Source organism: Ambystoma mexicanum, chromosome 14 (genome assembly GCF_040938575.1).
Source record: "Ambystoma mexicanum isolate Mex_15411 chromosome 14, UKY_AmexF1_1, whole genome shotgun sequence".
Classification (NCBI taxonomy): Eukaryota; Metazoa; Chordata; class Amphibia; order Caudata; family Ambystomatidae; genus Ambystoma; species Ambystoma mexicanum.
Genome location: NC_090940.1, coordinates 148,385,746 through 148,412,587, shown reverse-complemented (window position 1 = coordinate 148,412,587; position 26,842 = coordinate 148,385,746). Strand labels below are relative to the sequence as shown.

At 47.4% G+C, this 26,842-nt stretch overlaps 1 protein-coding gene across 1 annotated transcript in view; it reads right to left on the bottom strand.

Annotated features, from left to right (window-relative positions):
- Window positions 1-26,842, bottom strand: part of PRPF39 (pre-mRNA processing factor 39) — a 481,116-nt gene that overhangs the window by 297,843 nt on the left and 156,431 nt on the right. Inside the window, exon 6 of the mRNA XM_069638752.1 lies at window positions 23,809-23,974. Within this exon, the coding sequence (XP_069494853.1) occupies window positions 23,809-23,974 (166 nt within the window). The remainder of the gene's footprint in view (window positions 1-23,808; window positions 23,975-26,842) is intronic.

Here is a 26,842-nt window from a genome sequence, read left to right as displayed (position 1 = left end):
ATCCAATACTCGCACCGAAGCTCAGCACCCGGTGTAGACCGAGTTGAAGCTGCCAACAGAACACCACTCCTCTCACTATCCTACTCCCGCTTCACCTACTAACCCATCCCACCTTCTCATTTGCAGATCTGCCAGAGCACCCAGGGACCAACTCAGTTGGTGATGGTGCGCGGTACAAATACCTTTAACATTTCACTATAGCCATCAATCTTCTATAGGAGGATTATGCATGAGCCCCAGGCTCAGGCATGCCAAACACCACCTTTGGAGAGGTGTCCAGGCCACTGGCATCATGCAATGACCGACGCAACTCCTCCAATTGACTGTCTCTGGAAAAACAGGAGCCTCATCAGGGTGAAACTCAACTCTGACCTTTCCTCATCCTCATAGATATCATCCAGAGACTGAAATAACTGCTGCCTAGGAACAGGGTTGGGCCTGGAGTCCACAAAAGGCTGCCCAGTCTTGGATCTAGCCTTTCATGGAGAATCCACAGTACCAGGGACCTCCCACGGCAAATTCCGGCCAAATGGGCCCCAAAGGCATCAAGGGCAGCTTTGGCGGCGACAGCTCCGAGGGCTAGAGTGAAGCTAAAGCACAGACAGCCGTACTCAACAGACACGAGGCCGACCTCGATCCCTTACCAGACTTCTGCGGTTTCGCCGGGGACGAAGACTGAGACCTGACCTAGCACATCTCTGGCGATCAACCAGAGCCTTGTCCAAACAGGACCTCGACAGTTCCTGATGTTTATTGTGCTGTCGGCTTCTTCCGAAGGCGGACGGAACTCTGCCCTGGGAATGGAAATTCGGCCAGCATTTACTCCCGGAAGGCTTCCCATTCCTCAGGAGTCGAGGATTTAGTGGTACAAGCCACTTTCCTCGCGGTGCCATCATCCGACGAGGAATTGGACTGGTGACGCTGCTTTCGGGAGTGCCGAGACGAGGACGAGTGGCGGGACCCACTCTGGGACCGAGATCCCCGGGACTCCTTCCAACGAGGACTTATTAGGTTTTGTAGAAACCCGACCTACCTGTAACTTCCCCCTTAAGCTCCCGCAAGGCCTTAACAGTCAACAACTGACACTTTGAGCAGTCGTTGGCATCATGACTCTCGCCCAGACACCACAAACCAATGCGGTGCGGGTCCGTATTCAACATCTTGGACTTACAGTCCCGGCAAGTCTTAAAGCCAGACAGCGGAGTCGGAGGGGTAGATGAAGACATTTTCACGAACACACGAGCCGCGCCCTCGAAGCAAACACTTTCGTGGAAAAATCTGAACTGAGGCTACAGTCCCAGTGGGTCCTACTTATAACATCCGGTGACGACACCCTTGACAGAGGCCTTCGAGGGACATACTCAATGCAGGACACCCTCTGCCAAAAAAAAAATTCCAAAGCAGCACAGCTGTGGACATTACAGGTCAAAGATGTGGGATACGTTGGAGGACACAATTCATTCGAAAGGGGTGTTTGGCTGTCCAATCAGAACAGCCCCTCCCCCATTTCCTGCCTGCCCAGATATTCTTGAGCCTAGGCGGGGACACCCAAGGGTGCCCGCCAAAGACAAAACACACACACTGGCCTCCTCCCTCCCAGAATGGTAGAAGGGCAAACAAAGAACAACCACGCTAGTAATGGTGAAAAAAGAAGGGAGGGCCCCAAATTGGTACTTGGGTGCCCTTATTGTGCACTACCGAGGCTATGGACATAGCCTGCAGTACCAAAAATTACACAATAGTTGGTAGAACACATCAACTGCCAAGGCTAGGGAAGGAAAAAGGTTAGCAGGTTCTCAGAGCATGTGAACACTTTACAATCTCCCAATGAAGTCTAGATTAGATCTTTCCCAGCAATACAAGGTAAACCTATGCACCACATATGAGTGACAGAATCAAAGTCAATGGGTCAGAAGAGTCTGCAGGACAGCCAAAGTCAATTTGAACAATGTCTATGGAGCTGAGGCACTTCAGATAGCACAAAAGTCTTGCACCATGTTAGAGAGTTTGTAAGAAATCACTTGAGGGCCACAAGCTGTTAGGGTTGTAAAAGTCAGAGCTGAGATGAACTCTGCAAAAAGCAGTTACTGTAAGTCTCAAGTGAGTAGTTAATGTTAATGGATATTTGTACCACGCAGTATCACCACCAGAGTGGTCCCCTGGCGCTCTGGGGTTAGTGGGATGAAGCTGGAAAAGTGCAAGAGAGCAGTGATGTGCTGTTGGCGGCCTCAGCCCAGTGGGTCCGTTGGCTTGACCTGGGGCGTTTGCAGCCGGTAGTCGTCGTGTACTGTTGTGTGAGTCTATGTGAATTTTTTTGGTTTTGTTGTTGCAATGTAGTGAAGTTTGTGCAGTTGGTTTTGTTGTAAGTTTGTGGTTGTGTTTGGTTTGGAGTTCGAGAGTTGTATGCAGAGGGAAATTGTTAGTGCAATTGGTTAGTTGGCATCTTTATCCTGAACTGAGGCGCTGGGTTTCTGTAATTTCCCCAGGTGGGGTTCGGGAGCGCCCCTGTGCCTCAGTCCTGATCTGAGTCAGTCCGGCCTTCAAGGTCGCTTTCACATCTTGCCCCCTCCTCCCCCAGCCTCCCTGGCGGCCCTCCCGGTCTTTTCTTCCCGTTCATACTGCTAATGCACCTGCCAATGTCCACAGCTGTGTGGTGATTACAAATATCCCGACAGTTCCACAACACTCTGGTGCCTGGAGGGTGTGGTTAGGGTGAGTTGTTGACTCCATCTCCATGTGTGTCGCCTGTGTTCCACTCTACCCGGCGTCCTCCGTCCAGGTGCCATGGTAGCTTCTCCACATAAGGAGTTGTCCACAGTCGGTTCTGGGGGTTGTCCGTTCGAGTTTAGTCATCCCTGCTCCTTTTTTCGGTTTTCAGTTTGTGTCAGTGGTGTTGAAGAGCCAGGTTTTTAGTAATTTCCTACATTTCAGGTGATTTTTGGTGTTTATTTCTTTTGGGATGTTGTTCCAGGTTTTTTTCAGCTGAGTGGTAGAAGGAGGTGTTGAGGTATGGTTTTGGTTCCAGGCGGATTTCGTTGCTTGATCTGAAGAGTCTTGTTAGCTTGTAGATTGTTATTTTCTTTTGTAGGAATTCTGCTCCTTATCCACTGATTGCCCTGTGCGTTAAGCACATTGTTTTGAAGGTGATGCAATGTTTTACTGGGAGTCAGTGTAGTGTTTTTAGGGCCGGAGTGATGTGTTCTCTTCTTGATAGTTTGAGTAGTCTGGCTGCTGCTTTTTGGACCCGTTGTAGTTTCTTCAGGAGGTATTCCGGTATTCCAAGGTAGAGGCTGTTTGCATAGTCGATTCTTGACATGATGGCGACGATAGCAAGTGTTTTGTGGGTGGAGTAAAGGTAGGATTCTTGCTGTGTGGAGGAGGAAAAAACATTTGACTGTTGCATTTACTTGTGGTTCTAAGGTTAGGGTGTTGTCCATCAGGACGCCCAGATTTTTTACTACCTTAGATGCTGATGGTGCGGTTACCATTTTCGTTGGCCATGGGATGGCCGTATTGTTCTCTTGGTCTTTGGATATGATCATGATTTCTGTCTTTCCCGGGTTGACTTTCAGGTTGTTAGCAGTCATCCACTTGAAGACTTCTTTTAAACACTCGATTAGGGTTGAGTGATCAGCTTGGGTGTCTGATTTTGTAGATGATTTCAGGACCATCAGCATAGTTTTAGCATGTAATGTACTTTTTGAAGATTCTGATAACCGGAGTCTGATAGATGTTGAAGTACAGTGGTGATAGCGAGGATCCTTGTGGCACTCCAGTCATCAACTCTTGGGAGTGGATTTGAAGGGATAATGCAAGCTACAGACAAAAGAGGTAAATACCCCTTAGTCAGCACAGTACATTAGGTTTGAAGTAGAGGATCCAGCTGGCTTCTATTCTGGTTGCAGTCTTGCAGATCCTGGGCCTTGGGCGTGGGGACAAGAGAGGGAGGACATCTGGAGGACTCCTGCACTGCAGTTCATAGGTAGTCAGCAGCTACTGGCTCTTAAATTCAGTGGCACTTCGCGGTTTTAGTTACCGGCAAATAGCACCACCGCGGATGCTGGACACTTGGACTTCCGTTGCTTCTGGAGTCCAGCACTCTGGTAAGGTGGCACAGGCTTGGGTTGGCCTGCTTCAGGAGGGTCCTCAGGATCTTCCTGGAGCTCTGGTCCGGCTTAAAGACTATGCACCAGACTACGGATATCTCGAACCCTGGCGCACGGTTCCAGCAGCAGCAAGTAAGTACTGCCTTTTGGGGGAAGGTCCACCAGCAAAGTTAGTCTTGGGGTTAGTTAGTCCCACCAACACAAGCGACAAAGTCGTCCGTTCCGGGCTTCTCTAGACAATTTGGAGTTGGCGCTTTGGCACTGCAGCAGGGATTCACTGGGCAGTTAAACGGTCCAAGAGGGTGCAGCATGCTGCTCTTCCAGATTAATTAGTTGGATGTTTCGTCCAGTGGTCGGCTGCCTTCAGTCCAAGAAACCTCACCTTTTATGCAGGTTTCTCCCATTCATGCACAGCCTAGCTGTCACTCGCACTGCATGGTGGCTGTCCTGCAAGGGCAGCCAGCCAATCATGACTGGGTGCATTCAGGTTGCCAAGGAGACTAAGGACAGGGGGTTTCGGGCCCCTCCCTCGCTTGCTGCCCTGCCAGACACACTGGAGCCAGTGGTGGGTTTCAGTACTGAAGCCTGCCAAAGGGAAAATGAACAAAAGGGTTAAACCTGAAACCTGGTTTGGCGTGCAGAGTGAAACCCATAGAAATCACAAGAAATGGCAAAGACTGGGGCCATTTTGACAAAATGGGCACCCATGGGAGCACTACTGCAGCTGAACCTTCAGCCTGTGGTAGAAACGCACAATGGTAGGAAAATTAAACTGCTGCCACCAGCCATTTAAAGCAGTGAGGTTAAACATTGTTACATAAGTAGGAATGGGGCTACTATGTAACCCCCCATACCTCCAGCACTTACACATAAGATGGGTGTCCTGGACCTACATAGGAAAAACTGGCAAGTAAAGTCAATTTCACTTTACTACTCTCAGGAACAGTAGTTCGCCCAAGAGAAGAGATTTAAACCTTAAGAGAAATCCAAAGGAATTCTCTGTGACACTGCACTGAAGGTGCTGGGTGTCACCATACAAAAAGTAGATGCCTGTGAAGTCTGTCAGACCCCCAAAACACAGGAGAAACAGTTCAAGCCAGATCAAAAATGACATGAGTGTGAAAAAGGTCTCACTCAGGATACAAATTAAAAGTCCTAAAGTCCAGCAAAAGAGCTGGGGGGTCTCCAAGGTTGAAGGGAATTAGCACAGAAATGAGATTTCTCCCCAACAGAGACCCTCCCACTAGCACACCACAATAGGGGGACACTGGCAGGGTTGTATACCATGGTGGCCTAAGCGGACTGGGTATGATAGAGTGCCACCACTAAAAGAAATCTCTCCTGTGTACACCTCTCAAAATCTAATCGAAACACAACCATACCTATACAGCACAACAAACCGCAACAATAGACTCTTACAACACACAACTACCGACCGAAAAACTGCACCTATGCTCACCGAACTGTGTAAACCGAACAGAAGCTACCAACAGCACATCTCAGCACTATTGCCCTTTTCCCTCACTCAGTCCTACTAATTGACCCTACCCTCTTGCTTTTTAGATCTGCCAGAGCGCCAGGGGACCCTCCGGTGGTGACAGTGCACAATATAAATATACTTTAACGTAAAACTGTGCATAACCAAGATTGTGAACACAGTCTGCGGTAAAGAAAAGCACAATAGTTGGTAGCACATGTCCACTGCCACCAGTCATAACTGAAGGGTTGTCACTGACTACAAAGTCACAGGAGCAGAGAAGGTGGATACGAGGTATCCCCTTACCACTCCACCTAAGGTGGTGGGTGCTTATCTAGAATTTTCATTTAAATTCCCTTCAACCTTAGAGACCACCAGCTCTTTTGCTGGACTTCAGGCTTGCGATTTTTTACTCCCGAGTGAGTGGGACCTTTTTCTCACTCCCTCATGTATTTTTACGGACTAGGATTTTTGTGTTTTACTGTTTTATGGAGCCCGACATGCTCCATATACATCTGCTTATTGCATAGTGAGACAGCTCCTTAGGTGCAGTGCCACTAAGAAGTCCCTTGGACTGCTCTTAATGTTTAATTACATCTTCTGGGTGAACTACAGTGCCGAAGAATAATAAGATGATCCCCGTCTTGCTTAACTTTTCCTTTGTGGGACGACCACACACCACCCTATGTGGAATGGTGGGGGGTTACTTTATAATTCCATAGCCCACTTCTCATGCAACATCTTTTGTTACACTAACATAATTTAAATGGCTGGTGGCAGTGGTTTAATTTTACCACCAGTGTGCATTTTTAGCGCAGGCTAAACCCTCAGCTGCAGAACAGCGCCCATGAGTGGCCACTTTCCCAAAATGCACTAGTCTTTTTTCACCAATTTGTTAGTTACTTTGCTTTTACTCTGTTAAACAGGTTTGAGTCATTTGTGTGTTTTGCCTTGGGTGGGGGGGGTTGGGAGGGAGGGGGGTTTCAGCCCTGAAGCCCGCCCAAAGTTCCAGTATGTCTAGAAGGGTAGGACGTGAGGGAGGGTCCTGAATCTCTCCTGTCCTTTGTCTCTAGGTGTGCCTGAGTGAAACCAGTTACGATTAGGTGGCTGGCTGGCCTGAAAAGACAGCCACCCTGCTGTCTGATTAACAGCCTAGGCTGTGAATGAATGGGACCTTGCATAAAAGGCAGAGGTTTTTGGGACTAGAGGCAGAGTCAACCACTGGAGAGGAACATATGAAGAAGACGTGAAGAGACACCAGCAGCACCCTCCTGGACCGCTAAGTGCCCAGTGAAGCCCTACAGCTGTGCTGACTTTTTAGAATAGACTGGGAAGACGTGCCCGGTACGACTTCCTCCTTTAGGCTGGTGGGACCAACCAGCCTCAAGACAAGCTTCCATTTGGCGCAACCTCTGACTTGCTGTGTATCACCAGAGCTGCAGACGGCAAATACCCGTGGTCCTGTGACCACTGACAAGTGCATAGTCTTGCGAAATCCAAATCCGTCCAAATCTTCATGGGCAACTAGAGAACCCTAAAGAAGCAGGACATTTTGATCCAGAGGACCGACAGAGCAAGTCACTTCCAACCAGAGCTTCTCATTCTTCATTGGTGCTAAGAAATAGGCACTAACACACTGAAGTGCTGCTGAACCAAAGGAAATCCATTGCCGGGTGAGTCCCTCTGCAGAGTATTGCGGCAGGAGCCCCGCCATACATCCTACCTTTTGTCACCATGACCAAGGTCCAGGTACAAGGGTCTGCCAAGCAGTAGCAAGGAGGAATCCAGCTGGAACATTTTTTCTTTGAATCACAGGTACTGTGGGGCTTGGGGTATTCACCTTTTAGTCATAAATTGTGCTTCATACAGTTCAAAGTGCTTTTGTTACACTTTGAGTTGATACCAACACACCTGCACGGGCTTGTGCCCTCTACAAAGTAGCTCACTTGAGTTAGTGATTTCTTCTGAACTTACTAATTTTGTCCAGACTTTACCTAAGAAGTGCATCAAAACTATTGACGTTTATTGAATTTGGCTGTCCTGGCTCCCTAAAGGCACCCTTCTGAACCTATTGGCTTAGTCAGTACTTGTTCCTTCCTAGGTTAATTGTTGACACCATTATTGCTGGGATACAAGTCTACCTGCCTCCCTTTGGGAGATTGTAATTGTTTTACAAAATGTTGAGTGCTCTAAATCTTATTCTAACCTTTCCTTCCTTAAACAGCTCAATAACTGAATTGGTAACCAAATAAAGCGCAATACTAACTGAAGTCACTACGTGTGCTGGAACATGTGTAAGCATAAGAAAAGTTTTTACCAACTTAATTGTCTTTGAAAAAATTAATCCTAACTGATTGAATGTTACTAGTAGATAACACTTTTAAAAATGTTTATTTAAACCTGGTGTACATTATATATAAATATTTATATATAAATAAGTGTGTTACTTGTACTTACTGATTTCAATTGTACAGCTCACATTACCCCTCTTAAGATTAGCCTGGTCGCTCAGTCACACTACCAACTTGTGTAGTACAGGCCTATATTAAAAGGTGGGTTATCCAATACCAAGAGAAGTCTTGTGCATTCCCTCGCCAGTTGGACTACACTAATTACTCAACAGGAAGGATACAACCCTCTTTCCTCAACAGTAGTTCTAAGGAAATAAGAAAAAAAAAAAGACATACAGGACTCAAATCTATCTGCGTCTCCCATACCCGCATTGTACTATGAAACCAAGGCCTCTCGCCTACCATACAGGGTTCTCAAAACTAGGTGCATCCTCCTAATGTTCCAATTATATTGGATAACCCATTATATTGTTGACATCTAGGCCGCTCTCCCACTATACAGGAATCTTACTGCTGGATGTGTTCCCCTCCCAATATTCAGGTCGAATTGTGACACCCAGGCCTCTCCCACTATACTGGGTTCCCAAACTTAGGCGTGTCTCTCCTGTACCTAAATTGTATTGTGAAAGTCACCACACGGCCCCCAACTCTAAAGGCATCCCTATTCTATGCCGCCACATTATCGAATGTACTGCATGCCAAACCTAGACCTCTCTGCCCACAGTACTACACTCCCAAATCTAGGGCCTGATCTCACACCCAAACTGTGCCGCTCTGTGAAAACTTCGGCTTTCCCGCCAATCCCACCCGACTGACCAAACACCATGCAGACTCCATGCACACTGGTCAGAGCAGCACACAGGCGAACCAGCAGGACCGATGACATCCACCACAGCAGATCTCTACCAATGTCAACATACAGCCCCCTACCCCACCGCTGCACTCCAACTGGCAACCCTCACATCTCTACCCCCCCCTCCTCGCCAAACCAACCCACCTTAACTCAACCCACTATCCCCCCACGTAGATCCCACTGTGCACAACTAAGTACGGCAACATGGAGCAGAGAACATTGCTCCCCGGAACATACCTGAAGGCACAGCGAGCCACAAAATACCCATCACGCACCACCCTCGCCAATCACTCACCATCCCCTTATTACAACAACGCACTTCAAACTCATTTCCCCAGCCTTAGCACCGCAAGAGCAGCTCTGGCCAAACACCCTAGCTACACCCACACACCCACACACCCACACACCCACACACCCACACACCCACACACCCACACACCCACACACCCACACACCCACACACCCACACACCCAGTACCATCCAAAAGTCAAGGAAAGGCTGAGGTCAAAGGCACCATATACCCCTCCTAGCATCACCTCTCCTCCAACCCAGCTCGCAAACACTGCCACCACACTCGAGCACCCAAAACTCCCCTGTGGCACCCAACCCAGTTCTAGCCCCATTTCCATATCCCCCCACTCCCCGTTCCGCCTCCACACCACCACCGCTTACCATGACCCACCCTACTCATTGCCCAGCCTACTCTCGGCCCCAGCTAACCCCTTGACCCCAACCCAGCACCCACAAGAGCAACCCACCAAATATCCAGCACCATCAATGCCAGGTCAGATCCGAAAAACAAATTGCACATCTATGACCTGATCTCAGATGAAACCCAGACATTTTCAAAACAGACTTGATTTTCCGACTATGAGCCCATCACACACAAGACCTTCCGCCCTGGCTACAACCTCACTGTCCGGAACAGATCATGAAGGAGATGGGGGCTCGCAATATTAAACAAACACCAACTCCAGCTAATAATCAATGACACCAACACAACACGCACCTCTCAGTAAAAGTACAATTCACACCCTCTGTCATGCGCTATACTAGCTGGTGCATCTGGGATCGCTGGCGTGCTCACCGCCATTGATTTCACCTTCACGTTACTTGCTAGCACCGCTTCATGCGGTCTAGTCTTTTCCCACCATGGCCGCCGCTGGGATATTTATATCCACAACCCTCCCGACGGGCGGCGCTTTTCAACCCTGCATTTTCCTCGTTTACTTGGGTTAACAGGCTATTGTTTCCCTCTTCGCTCTGTTGAGCACCGTTTCCTCTGTCCTCCCTGCCGAACCTCATTCGGCTTTGCTTTCCCTCCATAGCACTCCGCGGGTCCCGCTTTCTTCACGAGCCCGGCGTGGAGCTTCCATCCCTCGCTTCACTCACAGGCTCTGGAGGTGCCTGCCATCTCTCCCGGGCCGCTCCTTTGCTCGTTATCCTCCCTCTCAGAATCCCCTCTCAGGTCCTCCCTCTACAAGCATTCTCTCGGAGTTCACTGACTCAGCTTGTTGCTTTTCTCCTGAAGCTCTGTCTCCCGCTCTTCTTTGGGTATTTGTCCCCTCCTGGTCTCCCTTTGCTTTTTCTGGCTGTGGGGGTCAGTTCAATCAGACCTGGAACTCTGCATCCTCCAGTGGGGCCAACGTTGTAAAGACAGCCTGCAGTTTCCGTCGGACACACTCCTGGACACCAGCCTTCACTTTCTGAGAAAGTGACAGCCTCACTAGTCCAAGGCTACACTACCAGGGGATGTTTGTGCTTATTCCGGCTCTTTCCCCCTACCTAGCTATCTCGAGAGCGGGGTCACTGGCCTGCTTGCCTTTCAAGCAACCATTGTGGCGTCTTCATGAGGTTGACCAAATCTCCACAAAAAAATATAGATTACCGAAACCGAGGAAAGACAGCACCACTAAAGTCCAGCAGCTCAGGTGACGAGGTGTGGGGGGAGGGGGGGGGGGGGGGGGAGTGGAGTGCACCAAATCAGAAAGTGAGTTTGATACCCTTTATCTCCCACAGTTTCCTACTCATCTACAGACCATCTGTCTAAAACAAACTTTGCAGATCCTTGCTGAAGCACCAGCTACTCACGTCACCCTACATCAAACACTTACAGTCCTAGGGGATTTCAAGAGGTGGTTCAACTCGCACTCAAACCCTATGACACGCTCACTGGCATACATTCTAGAGTCATTCAACCTGATAATACATCTCCACACCTAACCACACGAGAGGTCACACCCTCGATGGGATTTTCAGCACCTCTTATGTACCCAAACGCCACACCCATCATGGACGGATCACTCAGCAATTCACTTCAGCATACAGCTGAACTCAGCAGCTGGCGTTCAAGGCCACCCACGACCACTGCCAACCACCCCCCTACCATTCCTCTATGGAACAAAGTCATAATCACCCCAGATCTAGCACACTCAACTCTCTCTATACACTCGGCCTCCAGGAAGGACCCCCAGCGATCGAATCCTTTGACCTCAGACTTACAAACACCCTCACATCAACAAAACAGACCTCCCACAGATCAGCACCAACACCCAGGTGGTACACCACTATTCTCAATCACTCAAAACTCTCAAGCACCATGTTCAACGGACCTGGAGAGCTGACCCTTCAGCCCAGAACAAAAAAAACAAAAAAAAAACGCCATAGCAAAAAAAACCAGAACAGACAGAAAATCAGAAAAAGCAAGAAAACATTCTATAGCAACAGAATTCTAAATGCTCGTAACCCAAGAAAGGAACCTCATAGAATGCATGGACAAGCCAGCCACCACCAATCTCCCAAGCCCTGTGCGACTCCTTATCACTGCACTTCCACAATGTCGCCAGTGACAGACACTCTGCCATCATCTCTAAATTAAAACAAATGCCCCCGCCGATCGAACTTCAAACACCTCCCATGATACAAATCCTCAACTCTTTCTCTCCCATCACATACCAAGAGTTTCTCAAGCTCGCATCAGGAATAACAGCCCACTGGCAGCAGTGGGGCTAAAGCCCTTCACACCGGCCCCAAGGGCATTAAAACTCCATCAGAAACATACATGGAGTCAGTCCTGGCGCCAGGCTCATTATCAGGACTAAGGCAATACCAGTTTTGGACCTTAGTCCAACATGGAGGCCTATTACACAACTCAGTTCTTTAGAACCAAGCCATGTGGTCTAGTATTTTGGGTGTGACTGGGCCTGGAATTACTTTACCTAGGTTATTTAAACCACACCCAAACATCAGAACACGCTTCGCGTTATTCTGCACTCCTGCAGCGTAACGCTCACCTTGTCCAGCTCCTGCTCATCTGCTTCTCCGGTGGCCCGATTCTGAAGCCCTAGATCCGGATTCCATTAATAACCTGGAAGAACAGGAACAGCATTAGAGAGCAAGAACACTTACCTGTGAAATAACGGGCCTTGAATCCATCCTGTGATTCACTTACCTCCACCATCTCTGGAGTTCACAGCAGCCTGCAAGGGAGAAGAAACAAGGCCAGCATTAACAAAGCACTTACCTGGGCAAGCAGCGCTTCGATCGCTCATCACTCCGGAACATCACCGCAACCCATACAAAGAAGGGAACACAGGTTAGCATTTAACACCAATAAACAGCGCAGAGCTCCGCGCATCAATAACTCACCGTGGTCTTCGCCATCAGCGCTGCAACTCAGATCACAACCATCCCTGTGAAAACAAAAAAAGACATTAGGGAACAGCGTAGTGGAGCAAGACGCCGAGAAGACAGAACACTGAAGGAAAGAAAGAGAATAAAGACAGAAAAGAAATTATAACTCACCTGGAAGACAGCACGCAGAGTCGGAGTCACAGCCGGTCTGGACCCGACATAAGGGCACACGGACAAATGACGCAATTAGGTCCACGGAACGCCGGCACCAACCACACGCCCCTGCACAGAGACGCAGGACAGAGTTCAATGCACAAAAACCTAAGGTGAGCAATAACCCCAAGGGAGGGGATTTGGACAAGCGGGAGGTGGGAGTCCACCCATCACAGAACCAGTACCTTAACCCTCCATTCTCCCGTTTTAGGCGCTACCCAACGTCAGGCACATAACCAAGCAGAGAGGAGTCCAGGATAGCGCTTAGGCCTCCATCCAGTAGCGTGTGGCACCCCCGTGGATACCAGGTGAGCGTAACAACCTTCTAGACCCTGCACATTCAGGCTTCAGGCAACTCCGGGGAACAATATTCCCTAGTCTCAATCTGGACGACCTAAAGAGAACAGCCGGCCCAGAAGGCTGCGCAGTACTCATCCTGCTGGATCTCTCTGCAGCCGTCGACACCAATGATCACTCTTCTAATAAACGGGCTGAAAACACTAGGAATCAGAAATGCAGCCCTCTCATGGATCCCCCCCTCATCTTAAATCCATCACAAACCATGCACCTCCACCAGTACAATTGCACAACGTGACAAGTAGGGAAAGGTGTCCCACAAGGAGCAGCCCCATCTCCCCTAATTTTCAACTTCTACCTAAAACCCCTGCCCGCAATCATCCCCTCATATGAATCTTACCTGCTACAACTACGCAGAGGACACCCAGATCATCCTCAAAATCCCAAAATCTCAAGGCTCTGGCAGTTTCGGACCAGTCATGCCTCTCGGATTTGGACCACTGGATGACTACCAACCACCTCATCCTCAACCCATGGAAAAATGAAATCCTAATCTGCGGCAAAACTGCCCTCCTCCCCCAACCGATTCCGTGGCCTCCAGCCCTAGAACAAGAACCAGCAATCTCCAATGTGTTAAAACAACTTGGGATGCACATTGGACTAAGACCTATCCCTCACCCAAAACACCACTATCATATCCCCAGCCAATCCTTACCATCCCCAACCGCCCGTATAGCCACAACTAGGTACCACTGGGTTATGGAACGGGCGAGTTACCACCAATCACCACACTGAGGTGTAGACACTGGCAGGTGCGCAGGCCATGTGGGTGGGGGCGAGGAACATGCAAGGTTGATGGAGCGGGCGGAGGAGGCAGCGAAATGTTCAAGGGGCCTCGAATGCAAAACGGGCACAAACCTTCAGAGGCACAGGGTGCCCAAGCACCCCATCGGGTTAGATTATGCGAGCCTAACTGGTCAATTCAGGACAGAGATACCAACTAACCAATACCACTTACAATTTCCTCCTCTGCATACACCTCTCAAACTCCAAACCAAACACAAACCTCCAGCACAACAAACCGCACAAACTTCACTACACTGCAACAACAAAACAAACAGACTCGCACATCAGTACACAACGACTACTGGCCGCATGCACCCCAGGCCCAGCCGACGGACCCACCAGGCTGAGGCTGCCAACACCACATCACTGCACTCTAGCACTTTTCAGGCCTCCACCCACTAACTCACCTTTACTTCGCTCTTTGAGCCGCCAGGGGATCACTCCTGTGGTGATAGTGCGCGGTACAAATGTCCTTTAACATTAACATATCTAAAACCTGCTTCTTCCATCTACGGATTCTCAGACGTATCTTCCCTTACCAGACCTATCCCCACTGCTTCTCAGCAATCAACTCAATCATACTGTCCCGCCTAGATTACTCAAATAGCCTCTACCTAGGAGCTCCAGCATCTCATCTAAGGAAACTCCAAAGAATCTAAAACGTGACAGCACACCTGCTCATTAACCTACCCGCCAGAGAACACATCAGCCCCACACAAAGTCCTCCACTGGCTCCCGATTGGTCAACACTACCTTAAAAGCCATGTGCATCACCCACCGAGCCATCCACAACACCAGACCGGATTTCCTTTGAGACAAAATAGTGCCCTACCAGCCCTCAAGGAATCCCAGATCTCACAGGATTTTGCCTAGCGGTCCCACCTCACAACTCGGAGGCTGGGCGGATCCACTGTGTTAGGCAAGATTATATGCAGTACTCTGTGGGAGACTGCACCAGCCTTGTCCTCTTGGCAAGAGTTAACCCAACCTTTGGTATAAGCATGTACTACACACGTTGGTAAGAGTGACTGAGCAGCCAGGGTTATCTCAAGAGGGGTCAATGTGAGCTGTAGGGTTGTAACAGATCACAGTGGCAAGTATCCAAATCAACTCTTACACTGAAGGTTTCGTGAATAAACAATTATTTGTTTAACTGTCAGTTTGAATAAGCATTCTTTAGAAGGGAACAATATGTAGCACAAAAATCTACTTTGAAAATACACTCCGTTTCAATAAATCAGTAGATACCCATTTGGGGTGGTACACAGACTCTTCCTACAACCTGAGGGGACTTAAATAACTAGGACATTGTGGACATTGATACATTAGTGGCACATTTAGAGCAATACTGAGCGTGGTGTCAAGAAAATGGTTTAGGGAATAAAATAATGGTAAACATAATCAACACCCCAATGCAAAGTAAATTAACCCTTTCCCAGCTACACAAGTTATAGCATGTGTGACTTTTGTTGAGAGATAGTAAAAGCTTAAGTCAGAGGTTAGACAAGCCTTTCAGGGAGTCAGGACAGCCGATGTCAATTGAACAAAGTGTAGGGGAACTTAACAATAACAGTAAAAATGCTTGCACAATGTTTTAGAAGTCTTTGTAGAAAATGAAATCGCTGTTGGGCCACAAGCTGGGAGAGGTGTGTGGGGCAAAGCAACAAGCAACTCTGCAAAAGCAACCAAGACAAGTCTCAACTGAGAGCTAGCAAGGCTACACAAGAGGTTAGTACCCCTTAGTGTACAATACCTTAGTTCTGAAGAAATTGGTTCCAGCTGGCTTCTGTTCCAGTTGTAGTATGGCAGATCCTGTTTCTGGGCCTTAGTCGTGGGGACAAGAGGGAGGACGTGTGGGGACTCTTGCACTACGAATTGAAGGTCAGCGGCAGCAATGGGCAAACTTCAGATGAGCAGCACTTCGTGGTTTCAGCTTCTCGTGAATAGCACCACCGCGGTTACCGGATAACTTATGGTCATTCCTCACATCTAGGGTCCAGCACTCTGTTGGAGTAGCTCAGGCTCAGTCAGTCCTGCTTCATGCGAGTCCACAGGATATTCCTGGAGCTCGGGTCCGACTTAAAGACACAGTCGATTCTGGTGTTCCTCTCCTTGGCAATCGGTTCCTGCAGCAGCAAGGGAAGTACAGCCAGCTCAGGATTTCCAGATTAGTCTTGGGGTTGATTGGTCCCACCAACCCAAGGGGAGAAGTCGTCCATTGCAGGGCTTCTCTAGTCGAGGTGAAACTTGGAGCTTCAGCACTGCAGCAGGGCTTCACCAATCATTGCAACGGTCCAGGAGTTACAGCAAGCGTCTCTTCCAAGTTCTTCTTCGGATTCCTTCGTTCAGTGGTAGACTGCCTTCCAAGCAAAAGACTTCACCTTTTATGGAGGTTTCTCCCATTCATTTGCTGGGTGAGTGGCAGCTAGGGTGGAATGAATGGGAGAGAACTCAAGGCAAGTCTCTTGGCTTGGAAGGCAGTCTCGACCACTGGACGAAGAAACCGAATTAGAGCTTGAAGAGGACGGCTGCTGCAACTCCTGGACCGTTGATTTGCCTTTTGAAGCCCTGCTACAGGTCTGAATTGTCAAGTTTGCATCGACAGAGAAGCCCTGCAACGGTGACTTCTCCCTTTGAGTTGGTGGAACCCATCAACTCCCAAGTAAGCCACCCAGACACCCATCTCGGAGCTGGTTGCATTTCCTCAGAGTGCTGCGGGAAACCGTAGAGCCAGGGAGAGGGACACCAGATTGTGTGTGTTGCTTGTAAGCTGGCCGCAAGCTTTTGGAAGATCCTCCAGACTCCCATGAAGCAGGACTGACCAGCCTGACCGCCCCCCACCACCCCCCCCCCCCCCCCCCCATCATCTTCAGTTGAGTGCAGGACCTCAATGTGAGGAACGTCTACCGTGTACCGCAAAGAGCTGAAACGCGAAACAGCCACTGAAAGTAGTTTGACGGTTTCCAGCTTTGACTGCCAATACAGTTCAGGACTCCCCAGACATCTTCCTCTTGTCCCCATGGCATAGGCACAGGAACAATGAGATCTGCAGAGCTGTACAGGAACAGGAGTCTTCAGCTGCATCTTTTTCTTATTTACTAAGGGACTGTAAAACTAGCCTAAGAGAATTTACGTCTTACTGTGGAAGGGCTTGTAACTACTGCAACTCACAAGTCTAACCAGTTTGTGGCCCTACATTTGGTGGTTTTTTTTTTTTTATCAAAGACTAAGAACTTGTGCAAACACTTTCCCATTTACTTACCTGAAGTGATGCATCCTATACAAATACTTTTGCCCATTGACTTTTGCTTAGCCTATTGAATTAAATGGCCTTCTCTTGCCATCTGAAAGTATTTTCCCTGCTTAAGAAAATGTGTATTTCTTGTGTTCTAATAACCTTTGTCTTTTACAAACTATTGAGAGCATTCTGTATGCCAACCGTAAGGTATTAATGTCCCCAGCGCCCTTGTTACTGAAGTCACCGGTGGGTGTAGGTTGTGTGTGCCATCACAAAAGGACCTGGTCTGATCCAGAAACTGAGTGTACAGTATTGAAGTATATTTGTGTGTTACTATGCTATTGCTCCCTTCTGAAGAAGGCTTTATAACTGACTGATCAATAGATTATTTTTTTTAAAAGATTTACTTGTTTTAATCAAATTAATGATTTTTACAAGGAAGAAAGATACATCAAATTCACTCAGAAGAGTTTTAGTCCAAAAAGGAAAAAGAAAATCAATCAGCAGACAAACGCCCAAGAAACTCAGGAAAATTGTGAGGCTCGAAACAAACAGGAACCTGACCAGACCTGATATTAAGGACTCAATGATGTAGGAGGGAGGGAACCTAGGATCTGTTTCAACGACTGTGCGGTGACGATAGTCCAGGCGGTTCTTACGCCACTAAAGTCTTCTCCACCACAGATCTTCCTCTTGGGTGTAGGATGCCGACAAGTGCGGTAGCAGGTATTTTTTGCAAATTGACTGGGTTCCCGGACAATTCAGAAGTAGGTGCCTAATTGTTTCAATCTCCTCCTCTTCATTACAGAAGCAGTTTTTGGAGCTGGATAGGCCTCTTATCGCCCAAATCTCATTGGTTTCAAGGAGACAATCACGCCCTCAAGAAAAGGTTTCTTATTGGCTTACTAGGAAATTTAGCCAAATAATTCAGAATGCAGTTCAATTTGCTCGGCTGAAGGGGGAGAGGACTAGTCGTTTTAAACTCGGCAGCACATTCCAGAGTCTTTATCCAGTCGAGCTACTCGATTTTCCTCTTTAATTTCATTGGGTTCTGTAAGAGCTTCACTTCAGAGGCCGAGATTTCGTTCAGCTTTGATCTACATGCCGTTCCACACATTTTTAGCGTGGTGCATCTCGAACCTTGCGTTCCTTTCCTGATTATGTCTAGGATGGTTGGACAGTTCGGAAGCAGAATTTTCCTGTATAGCATTATGCTATTTATTTCGATGGTTGCCGCCAATGAGAGGAGATCCAATTCTCTTCGGATCACAACCATAGATGTACACTTTGGGAGCCCCAAAACGGATCGCCAAAAGTACCCTTCTAGCCGGGTCCAGAGCGTCGCCAGTGTCTGTGGCATAGCCTCAGCAGCATATGTCAAAGAGAGAACCACCTTACCTCGGTAGAATCTTATTGTCTGAACCAAGGAAAAGCGGCCATATTTGTCTAGCACACGAGCTTGGGCGGAAAGTTTTCTTACTTTTGCCAAGAGATTCTTGCAGTGCCACATTAGTTCTGAACAGTCGATTGTCACCCGCAGATATTTAAATTTTCGGACCTTTTCTAGGGCAACTCCTTCAATCAACCAGCGCAGATGTTCATTAGTTCTTGTGGATTTTTCCATGACTAGGATCTTAGTTTTTGCCACATTAATTTGTAGGTCGTTCCCATGTATAATATTGCCAAGCTGTCAAGTTGGCGTTGGAGGCCGATGGGAGTAAGGTCAATCAGGATCTTGTTGTCCGCATACAGCAGACGGGTCGTTTTTTCAGAGCCCATTGTGGGCGGAAATGATCGGATGGTTATTTCTGTGTCCTTAAAGTCGCCCATATATACGCTATAAAGAGGGCTGGGGCTAGAGGTCAACCCTGCTTAACTCTTCTTGACGGAATTTCCTTGGAAAGATGACCGGCTTGGTTTAGCCTAACACGCAGACTGGTGTTCTTATGGAGGGCGCGAATGGGCGGTAGGATGTTGCTTGGGCAGTTCCAATCTTGAAGTTTCCTCCATAATATCTCTCTATTGACCTGGTCAAATGCTTGAGCCAGGTCAATGAAGGCCACGAATACTCTGGGCACCCCATCCAGGACTTTGCTTTTTAGTGTACAAACAAACATGATGTTGGCAGTGGTCCCGATGTTTTTAGCGAATCCAGATTGAAAAGGATCCGCACAATCGGCGTTTTTGGCCCATCACTGGAATTGCTTTAATAGAAGAGCGCCAAACACTCCCAATTACATCAAGGAGCGCAATGGGGCTATAGATCCCAGGCTCTTCTTTATTGCCCTTCTTATATACTGGAACCACGATGGAAGAGGTCCAGGAGGAAGGAATTGACTTGGTGGGGTGTTTGAGATCAATGTTTGTAATCCCGTCCGGGCCGGGCGCTCTGGAGGATTTAAGACTGCGTATGACCTCGGTAATGTCCTCTTTGTTACTCAGGTCTATCCAGGATTCCATGTCCATGTTTTCCTTAGTAGCAGAAGATTTTGGGGGAGGTTTGAAGAGCTGGCTAAAGAAGTCTATCCAGGTCTCCTCGCCAATGTTTTTTGATGGAGTTGCCTCATCTGGTGCCCCAACTGACCTCAATAGTGACCAGAATTCACGGGAATTTCGACTTGACACTTGTTTTAACATGCGTTCCGCATCTTGCTGGTACAGAGTTAGACGATGTTGCTTGGCCCAGGATTTCTTAGTAGAATGTGCTTTGCGGAGCAGGTCAAAATTTGCTTTTGAAGGCTGTGTACAGACTAACCGCTTCAATTTCCTTAGTGCTCGACGTTTGTTCACCAAAATCTTACAGTATTCGTGGTTTCTTGGACCAGGCGTAGATTTTGACTTGTTTACTGAATATGTAAGAGCAACAAAAGGGGCGGATAGTCAGGAGCGCCAAGAAGGACTTTTACAGGTTGCGCTGCCGAGATCTTTAAATATTGTGATGTTATCGTCATCACAGATCTGGCGGAAAGTTTGAGGCGGTTTCTTTGCTGGTTACACTCGACTTGATATAGCATAGAGAACATTTTGACCTTGGGTGATTTCCACTTAAATGCCAGTAGATTGTGGTCACTGGCAGTTGAGATGTTGACTTCAAAAGAAGCAGCTAGTGCAGTTAGAGCTGCTCACGAAGACATGATCAAGACCCGCGAAGGAATTTCCTTGCCACCAGGTGGGAGTTAGAGTTGCCCTCGGAAAGAGATTGCCTGCATTTAGAAGCCCTCTTGATGTCATTCGAGCATTCAGCCTGTTTCCTCTAACTTCTCTGTAAGGTACAGACCTTAGATGAAATCCAAGGTAATCCGACTAGGTGAAGGGTACTCCACCAAAGCTACGCCGATGGCCTCTTCGACCATCAAAAGGAAAGATTTGTCATGCATGCTCAAAGGGTTCCAGTAGGCGTTCATAACAATCACCCCTGATGTCCCAGATGGCAGTTGGTGTATGGGTTGCTCCCATCGTAATAAGGGGACAAGGAGATACGTGGATGACAACAATGTTTCCTGAAGTTGTAACCCACTGCCGGAGCGAATTGCAGTTAATAGTCCTGAAAAAGGACGTGCCAAGGCCCCTTTGCTAGCCGGGGTGAAGGCTAAAACATACCCATCGATTGAGGGTTTCGTCATCATCCAGGATTCTTGTATACAGAGGATGTCACAATATCCTAGGTTTAAATTGCCCTCTTTGGTCAGGTGAAGGAAGCCCCTTGTGTTCCAAGACCCCAACACTAGTTCCTCTTTCACTGTCAGTCGGAATGTTTGAGCGTCTAGAGGAAACCTGACTCATTGCTATTGCTTCCTAGTGCTAATTAAGGCTTTGGGGATCCATGACCAGAGTTGTGCCAGTGGGGCCAGCTTTGTTTTTTGTAGAGCAACGGTTTCATCGGCAATTGGAGCCTGAGATATTGTTCGCTGAATCAAACCAAAGGGGCCCCTTTGGAAAGCGCCCTATTTCCAAGAGGTCCTTATCATTTGCGTTGCTCTCCAACTTTGCCCATATCACAGGATGAATTGTTTTTGTAAGATGCGAGCTGAGACGACTGCTAATTCTCAGATCACTGGGCGAGTTAGCTCTTAGTTCTTTTAAATGTGTCTTTTGCTGGATACTCCTTGGACTTCCTTGCGGAATTCTTAATTGTTTATGCAAGAAACCTTGAGTGTAAGTTTATTTGAATACCTGTAACTGATTCTTTGTGCAACTCCACTACAGCTCACATTTCCCCTCTTGAGATGAGCCTTGCCGCTCAACACGCTACCAAAACGGTCTAGTACAAGCTTATACCAAATGTTGGGTTGCCTATACCTGTGGTCATAGTTGTTTGCAGTGTTCCCAGAGGGTACTGTATTCAAACCTTGCCTAACAAGCTGTCACACAGCAGGGTGCTGTCCTCCAAGGACAGCCAGCCAATCACCTTTAGGTGCATTCCTGTAACCAAGGGGATTACGTACGGGGAGTTTCAGGCACCTCCCTTGTTAGGGAGAATTCTCAAATGTGCGAATTCCCTTCACCTTAGAGAGCCCGCCCCCCCCCCCCCCCCCCCGACACCCCCCAGCAACTTCGCTGGATTTTTGAGGTCTTCATTTTTTCTATCTGGAGAGAATGCAAGCCTTTTTTCCCCACTTGCTCATGTATTTTGATGTGCGTTTTACTCTTGTGTTCTTTGATTATGGTGTTGTAGACAACTCCATAGGCATCATCTTTTCATGTGCCCTCGGTGCAGTGACACAGGGAAGCTCTTTTGGCTGTCCCAATGTTTAAATACATTATCTGGGAAAAACTGATTCCCAGAGAATGTAAAGTTGAAATGACTTTACTAATCTTCAAATTCCTTGACCCAGCACACCCTAGCTTACAATAGAGTGCTTGAGGGGGTTACTTATTATCCCCAATGTCTAGAAACTCATGTAGCAGTCAAATGCTAGCCAGCCAGCCAGCCAGCCAATCAAGCCAGACATCCTGCTGGGTGAGTGGCAGCTAGGCTGGAATGAATGGGAGAAAACTGAATAAAAGGCGAGTCTCTTGAACTGAAAGGCAGAGTCGACCACCGCAACGAAAGAACCGTAGACAAGCTGGAAGAGGATGGCTGCTGCAACTACTACACCATTGGTTTGCCTGGTGGAGTCCTGCTGCAGGTCAGAATCGCCAAGTTCATTTCGACAGATAAGCCCCTTCAAGGACGACTTCTTCCTTTGAGTTGGTGGGACCAATCAACTCGTAAACCACCCGATACCATTCTCAGAGCTGGTTAGTATTAACTAGGGAGAAGGACACCAGCTAGTGTGCTTGAAGAACAGCAACCGGAATCGAAGATTCAGCAATTTACCAGCTTTGTGATCCATCCCCGCAGAAGAATTCCCCCCCCCCCCCCCCCTCCATCTTGTTCCCAATTCTGAGGCTCAGGAACAGGGAGATATGCAGGAACAGTTGCAACTTTTTTCTTCAAAGCCCTTGAGGAACTGAAACGAAGTGGTTTTAAAAAAATAAAAAAAAAAAATAAAAAAAAACAACACGGACAGGGGCCCTTTTGAAAAAATGGTCACCCATGAAATCAGCCTGCTATTAACCAACCTGCACAAAAATGTTGAAAATAGTAACAACTGCCACCAGCCATTTAATGAAGGAGAAAATGTTCGAAGGCTTTGCATGGTGAAATACTGAAATCACCAAAAAAGGCCTTGGCATGGGGGGGCCAGGGGGTTAGGGGAACCCATGGCAGTTAAAAGGTTAAGTTAGTCAGTGTAACAAAATGTTACATGAGGAGTGGGAGAAGGAGTTACAATGTAAACCCACCCCAGATAATGGTGTGTGTGCTGGACCCACAAGAGAAAAGTTAAAAAAAACATTACTTCTAAGGGGAACTGGAGTTATCACAAGAAAATGTATTTAAACAAAGTACAAGGGACTTTTCAGTGACACTGCAGATAGGGTGCTGGGTGTCAAAGCAAAAAGCAGATGCCGATATGAAACATATGGACTTTACCAGACTCACAGTAAAAATAAAATCCCAGTCAGAGAATAAGAGTGGGCAAGTGGAAAAAAGTTCTACTCACTCAGGAGAGTAAAATAAAAAAAAAGTCTGGAATCCAGCAAAAGTGGTAGGGATCTCTCAGGTTAAAGGGAATTAGCACTGAAACTTCTCCCCAACGCCATATTAGATGGAACATTTCGGAGCTTGCCATTTGTATTTGGCCTAAAACACCCTGATGTGGGCGATTATGTGCAAGGTCTGTGACACTTCAATGAATTAAAACTACTGGTGTGAAAGTAAAATCGCAATGGCAGTACTCTGTATCAAGAGGTCGTCATAAGAATTGAGTGACACATTTGCATTTCAAAAGCTTTATGCTAAAGAAAAAAGTACCCTTTATTCCATAACCTTCTCTTGAAAGATGCCTTCAAACCTTCATGTGCATATCTTGTCGAAAATAATTCGATTTATAACAGTGCCCATCTTGGCAAAAAACCAAACACGTGCAGAAATGCAAACTGATAGTGGTCAGCACTACAACATCTAGGCATTCCTTGTGGACCCACGTTCAAAATAGCTTGTGGTCACCTTCATTACACACTCCAAATGATTTAAAATTACCTTAGCTCCTTACACATTTGGTTAGGTGTGGCCAACCTGAAAAGCAAACGTCAGATGCCAAAATTGTGTCCTGAAAGTTTACCCACTTGAGCGTTGAGGCCAGAAATATAAACAATCAAAAAATCTGGTTCTGTCATGAAATACAAGTTTCAATTGTAGTCTCTAGCCAACTTCAGACAAGAAAACATAGGGTAATGAAAGGTTTACCTGTGCTGGATCGGTCAGCTCTTCAAGGCCTGTTGTAGAGCTGTCTTCGAGGGAGGTCTCTTCTGCACCATGGCCAGTCATAGAGACAATTTCTTTGCGTAGCTGAATAAATCGCTCACTAGTCAAATACTCTCGGGGCAGATTGTTTTGTATGTGGTCACGGAATCTGAAAAGAATACAATGGAGACATTAAAATCAATCTTTTACAGCCATGGAACTGCTACCTCAGAAAATACAATGGTGTGTAACAAAAAGTCTCAATATTGAAACATACTACTTGTTATGACAGAATTCAGGATTCTAGGGCCACCTTTTGCTTCCCCCTTCGCCATTAGTTTTCTGGATCACAGACTTCTATTTGTTTGATAGAGGGACCTCTGACATCCCCTGCCACTGCAACCCTTTCAAACATAAAATAGGTACATGGTATTGGGTCCCCCCCCCATATGTGCCCAATCCCAGGGGTGTCTCGAGCAAACCGTTTGACATAGGGTTAATATAGTATTCTAAATTGCTTTTAGGGAGTAGGTTAGTGGAAGCTGTACTTTAGTTTTGGCTTCATCAAGCCATTTTACTGCACTAGTAGCACAATACCGCATTTTGGTAACCATTGGGGCACAAATGTGTTTTTTAAAATCCTGCTCTAAGCCGTTTTGTATTTTAAGGCTTCCACTGTTCAGAGCAACATTAAGGTAGGTACAATATATCAGTTGAAATCAAGGGGGCTATTTGTGAGCCCACATGGCAGCCTCCACATTGTTTTAGCTGGTTAAGGGGATTGTAGGGTCCTAGTCTCTCCCTCTCACTTCTTGTAGAGTGGGTGTAGGCCGAGTGGAAATCCTACTGACCAACCAGTATGGTAGATCTTCGGAACCTGCCCCCTCCAAACCCACACCCCCAAGCTCATCTAGTAATTGGCAGGCTTGACTTACCACTCATGAATTTTTAATGTCATTTGAACTCTGTTTCTTTAAGTATGGAGTCTCACAAATTCCATAGGCGGCACCTTTACATTGTGTCACACAGCACTTTCAGTGCAGTGGCACTGGGAAGTCTTTTAGATTTCCCCAAGGTTTAAATACCTTCGCTTGGAGAAACTACTGTTTCCAAGTGAAGTGAAATTGACTTTACTTACATTTATAACGGTCTAGGCCCAGCACACACCATCTTACAATAGTGTGCTGGAGGGTTTACCTAGTATCCCTTTGTCTAGCTTCTCATGTAACATTTTTATGTGACCCTGTCCTCGATAAATGGCTGGTGGCAGTGGTTTACTTTTAACTACTGTGGTCTGCTTTTACCGCGGGCTGCGTTCGCAGCTGCAGTAAGGCACCCATGGACCCCTTCTTTTTTCACCATTTCGTTGCAAAAAGTTCTTGAGATTTTCTATGCATGCCAAACCAGGTTTGGCCCCTTTGTTGGTTTTGTTTTCAGTGGGCTTCATGAGTGAAGCCCGCCTCTGGCTCCAGGGTGTCTGGCGGGGGCAGGAAGCGAGGTAGGTGCCCAAAACTCCCTGTGCTTGGTCTTCTAGGAGACAGGAATGCACTCCTAGGTGATTGGCTAGCTGGCTGTCCGGCAAGGACAGCCACCCTGCTGGGTGACTGACAGCTAGGCTGGAATGAAGGGCAGCAAGCTGCATAAAAGGCGAGACTTTTTGGCTTGGAAGGTAGAGTTGACCACTGGACGAAGGAATCCGAAGAAGAACTTGGAAGAGATGCCTGCTGCAACTCCTGGACCGTTGGTTTGCCCGGCGAAGCTCTGCTGCGGTGCTGAAGCTCCGAGTTCGTCTCGACTAGAGAAGCCCTGCAAGGACGACTTCTCCCCGTGAGTTGGTGGGAGCAATACACTCCAAAGTAAGCTACCTGGACATCCTCTCGAAGCCGGATGCATTTGCACTGCAGTCGCTGCTGAAACCAAAGAGTCCGGGAGAGGAACACCAGATCGTGTGAGTTGCTTTTAAGTTGGCCAAGAGCTCCAGGAAGATCCTCCGGACTCCCAGGAAGTAGGACTGACCGAGACTGCCACCTCAGAGTGCTGGGCCCCAGATGCAAGGAAAGCCCATCTCAACAGAGAAAAGTCTGCAGTAGTGCTATTTGATGAGACGGGAGGAGCTGAAACCACGAAGTGCCACTGAATAGAAGTTGGTCCTTTTCTGTCGCTGACCGTCCCGTTGCATTGGAGGAGTACTCCAGACATCCGCCCTCTAGTCCCCATGACTGAGGCCCAGGAACACAGGATCTGCAGAGCTGCACAGGAACAGAAGCCCGCTGGAAACATTTTTCTTCTAACCAAATGTACTGTAAAGTCTAAGAAAACATACTTCTTGCTGTGCAGCCTCACTTGTTCTCAGTTGAGACTGGTCTTGGTTGCTTCTGTAGAGTTGCTAACAGCTTCTTTACCTCACAAGACTAATCAGCTTGTGGCCCTGCTTGGATTTCTTCTTTTCTACAAAGACTTCCAAAACATTGTGCAAGACATTTACCTACCTGCAAGAATTGCTTCAGCTCACCTAGACTTTTACCCAATTGACTTTGGCCTGGCTGGCTCCCTGAATGACTTATTCCCTCTGACTGTCTTCCTTCCAGAAAGGGGGTAACTTACTTTAAAATGGGCATTACCAAAAGTACTTACGTGCTTTAGAATATTTGTGAGATCTCTTGTTTTGTTCTAATCATTTTCTTTGACATACTCTTAAGTATTGCTCTAAATGCAACAGTGAAATATTAATGTCCACAGTGTCCTAGCTATTTAAGTCACCTGAGGGTGTAGGAAGTGTCTGTGTGCCATCCCCAATGGGAATCATCTTATTTATAGAAACTAAGTGCGTTTTGAAGGGTATTATAATTGTTACATGTTTTGCTCCTTTCTAAATAAGGCTTAATATAATTTATAAGTTACTCACCATAGTGACTAACGTGCTCTTAGTCCATAGGTCTCTTTCCTCCATACTGTATGGGCGTTCCTTCCAAGGGACAGGAGACAGAACCTAATTCCCCTTTAAATTTAGAGGCGTGCAGCGGTGCGGCCCAGGGAG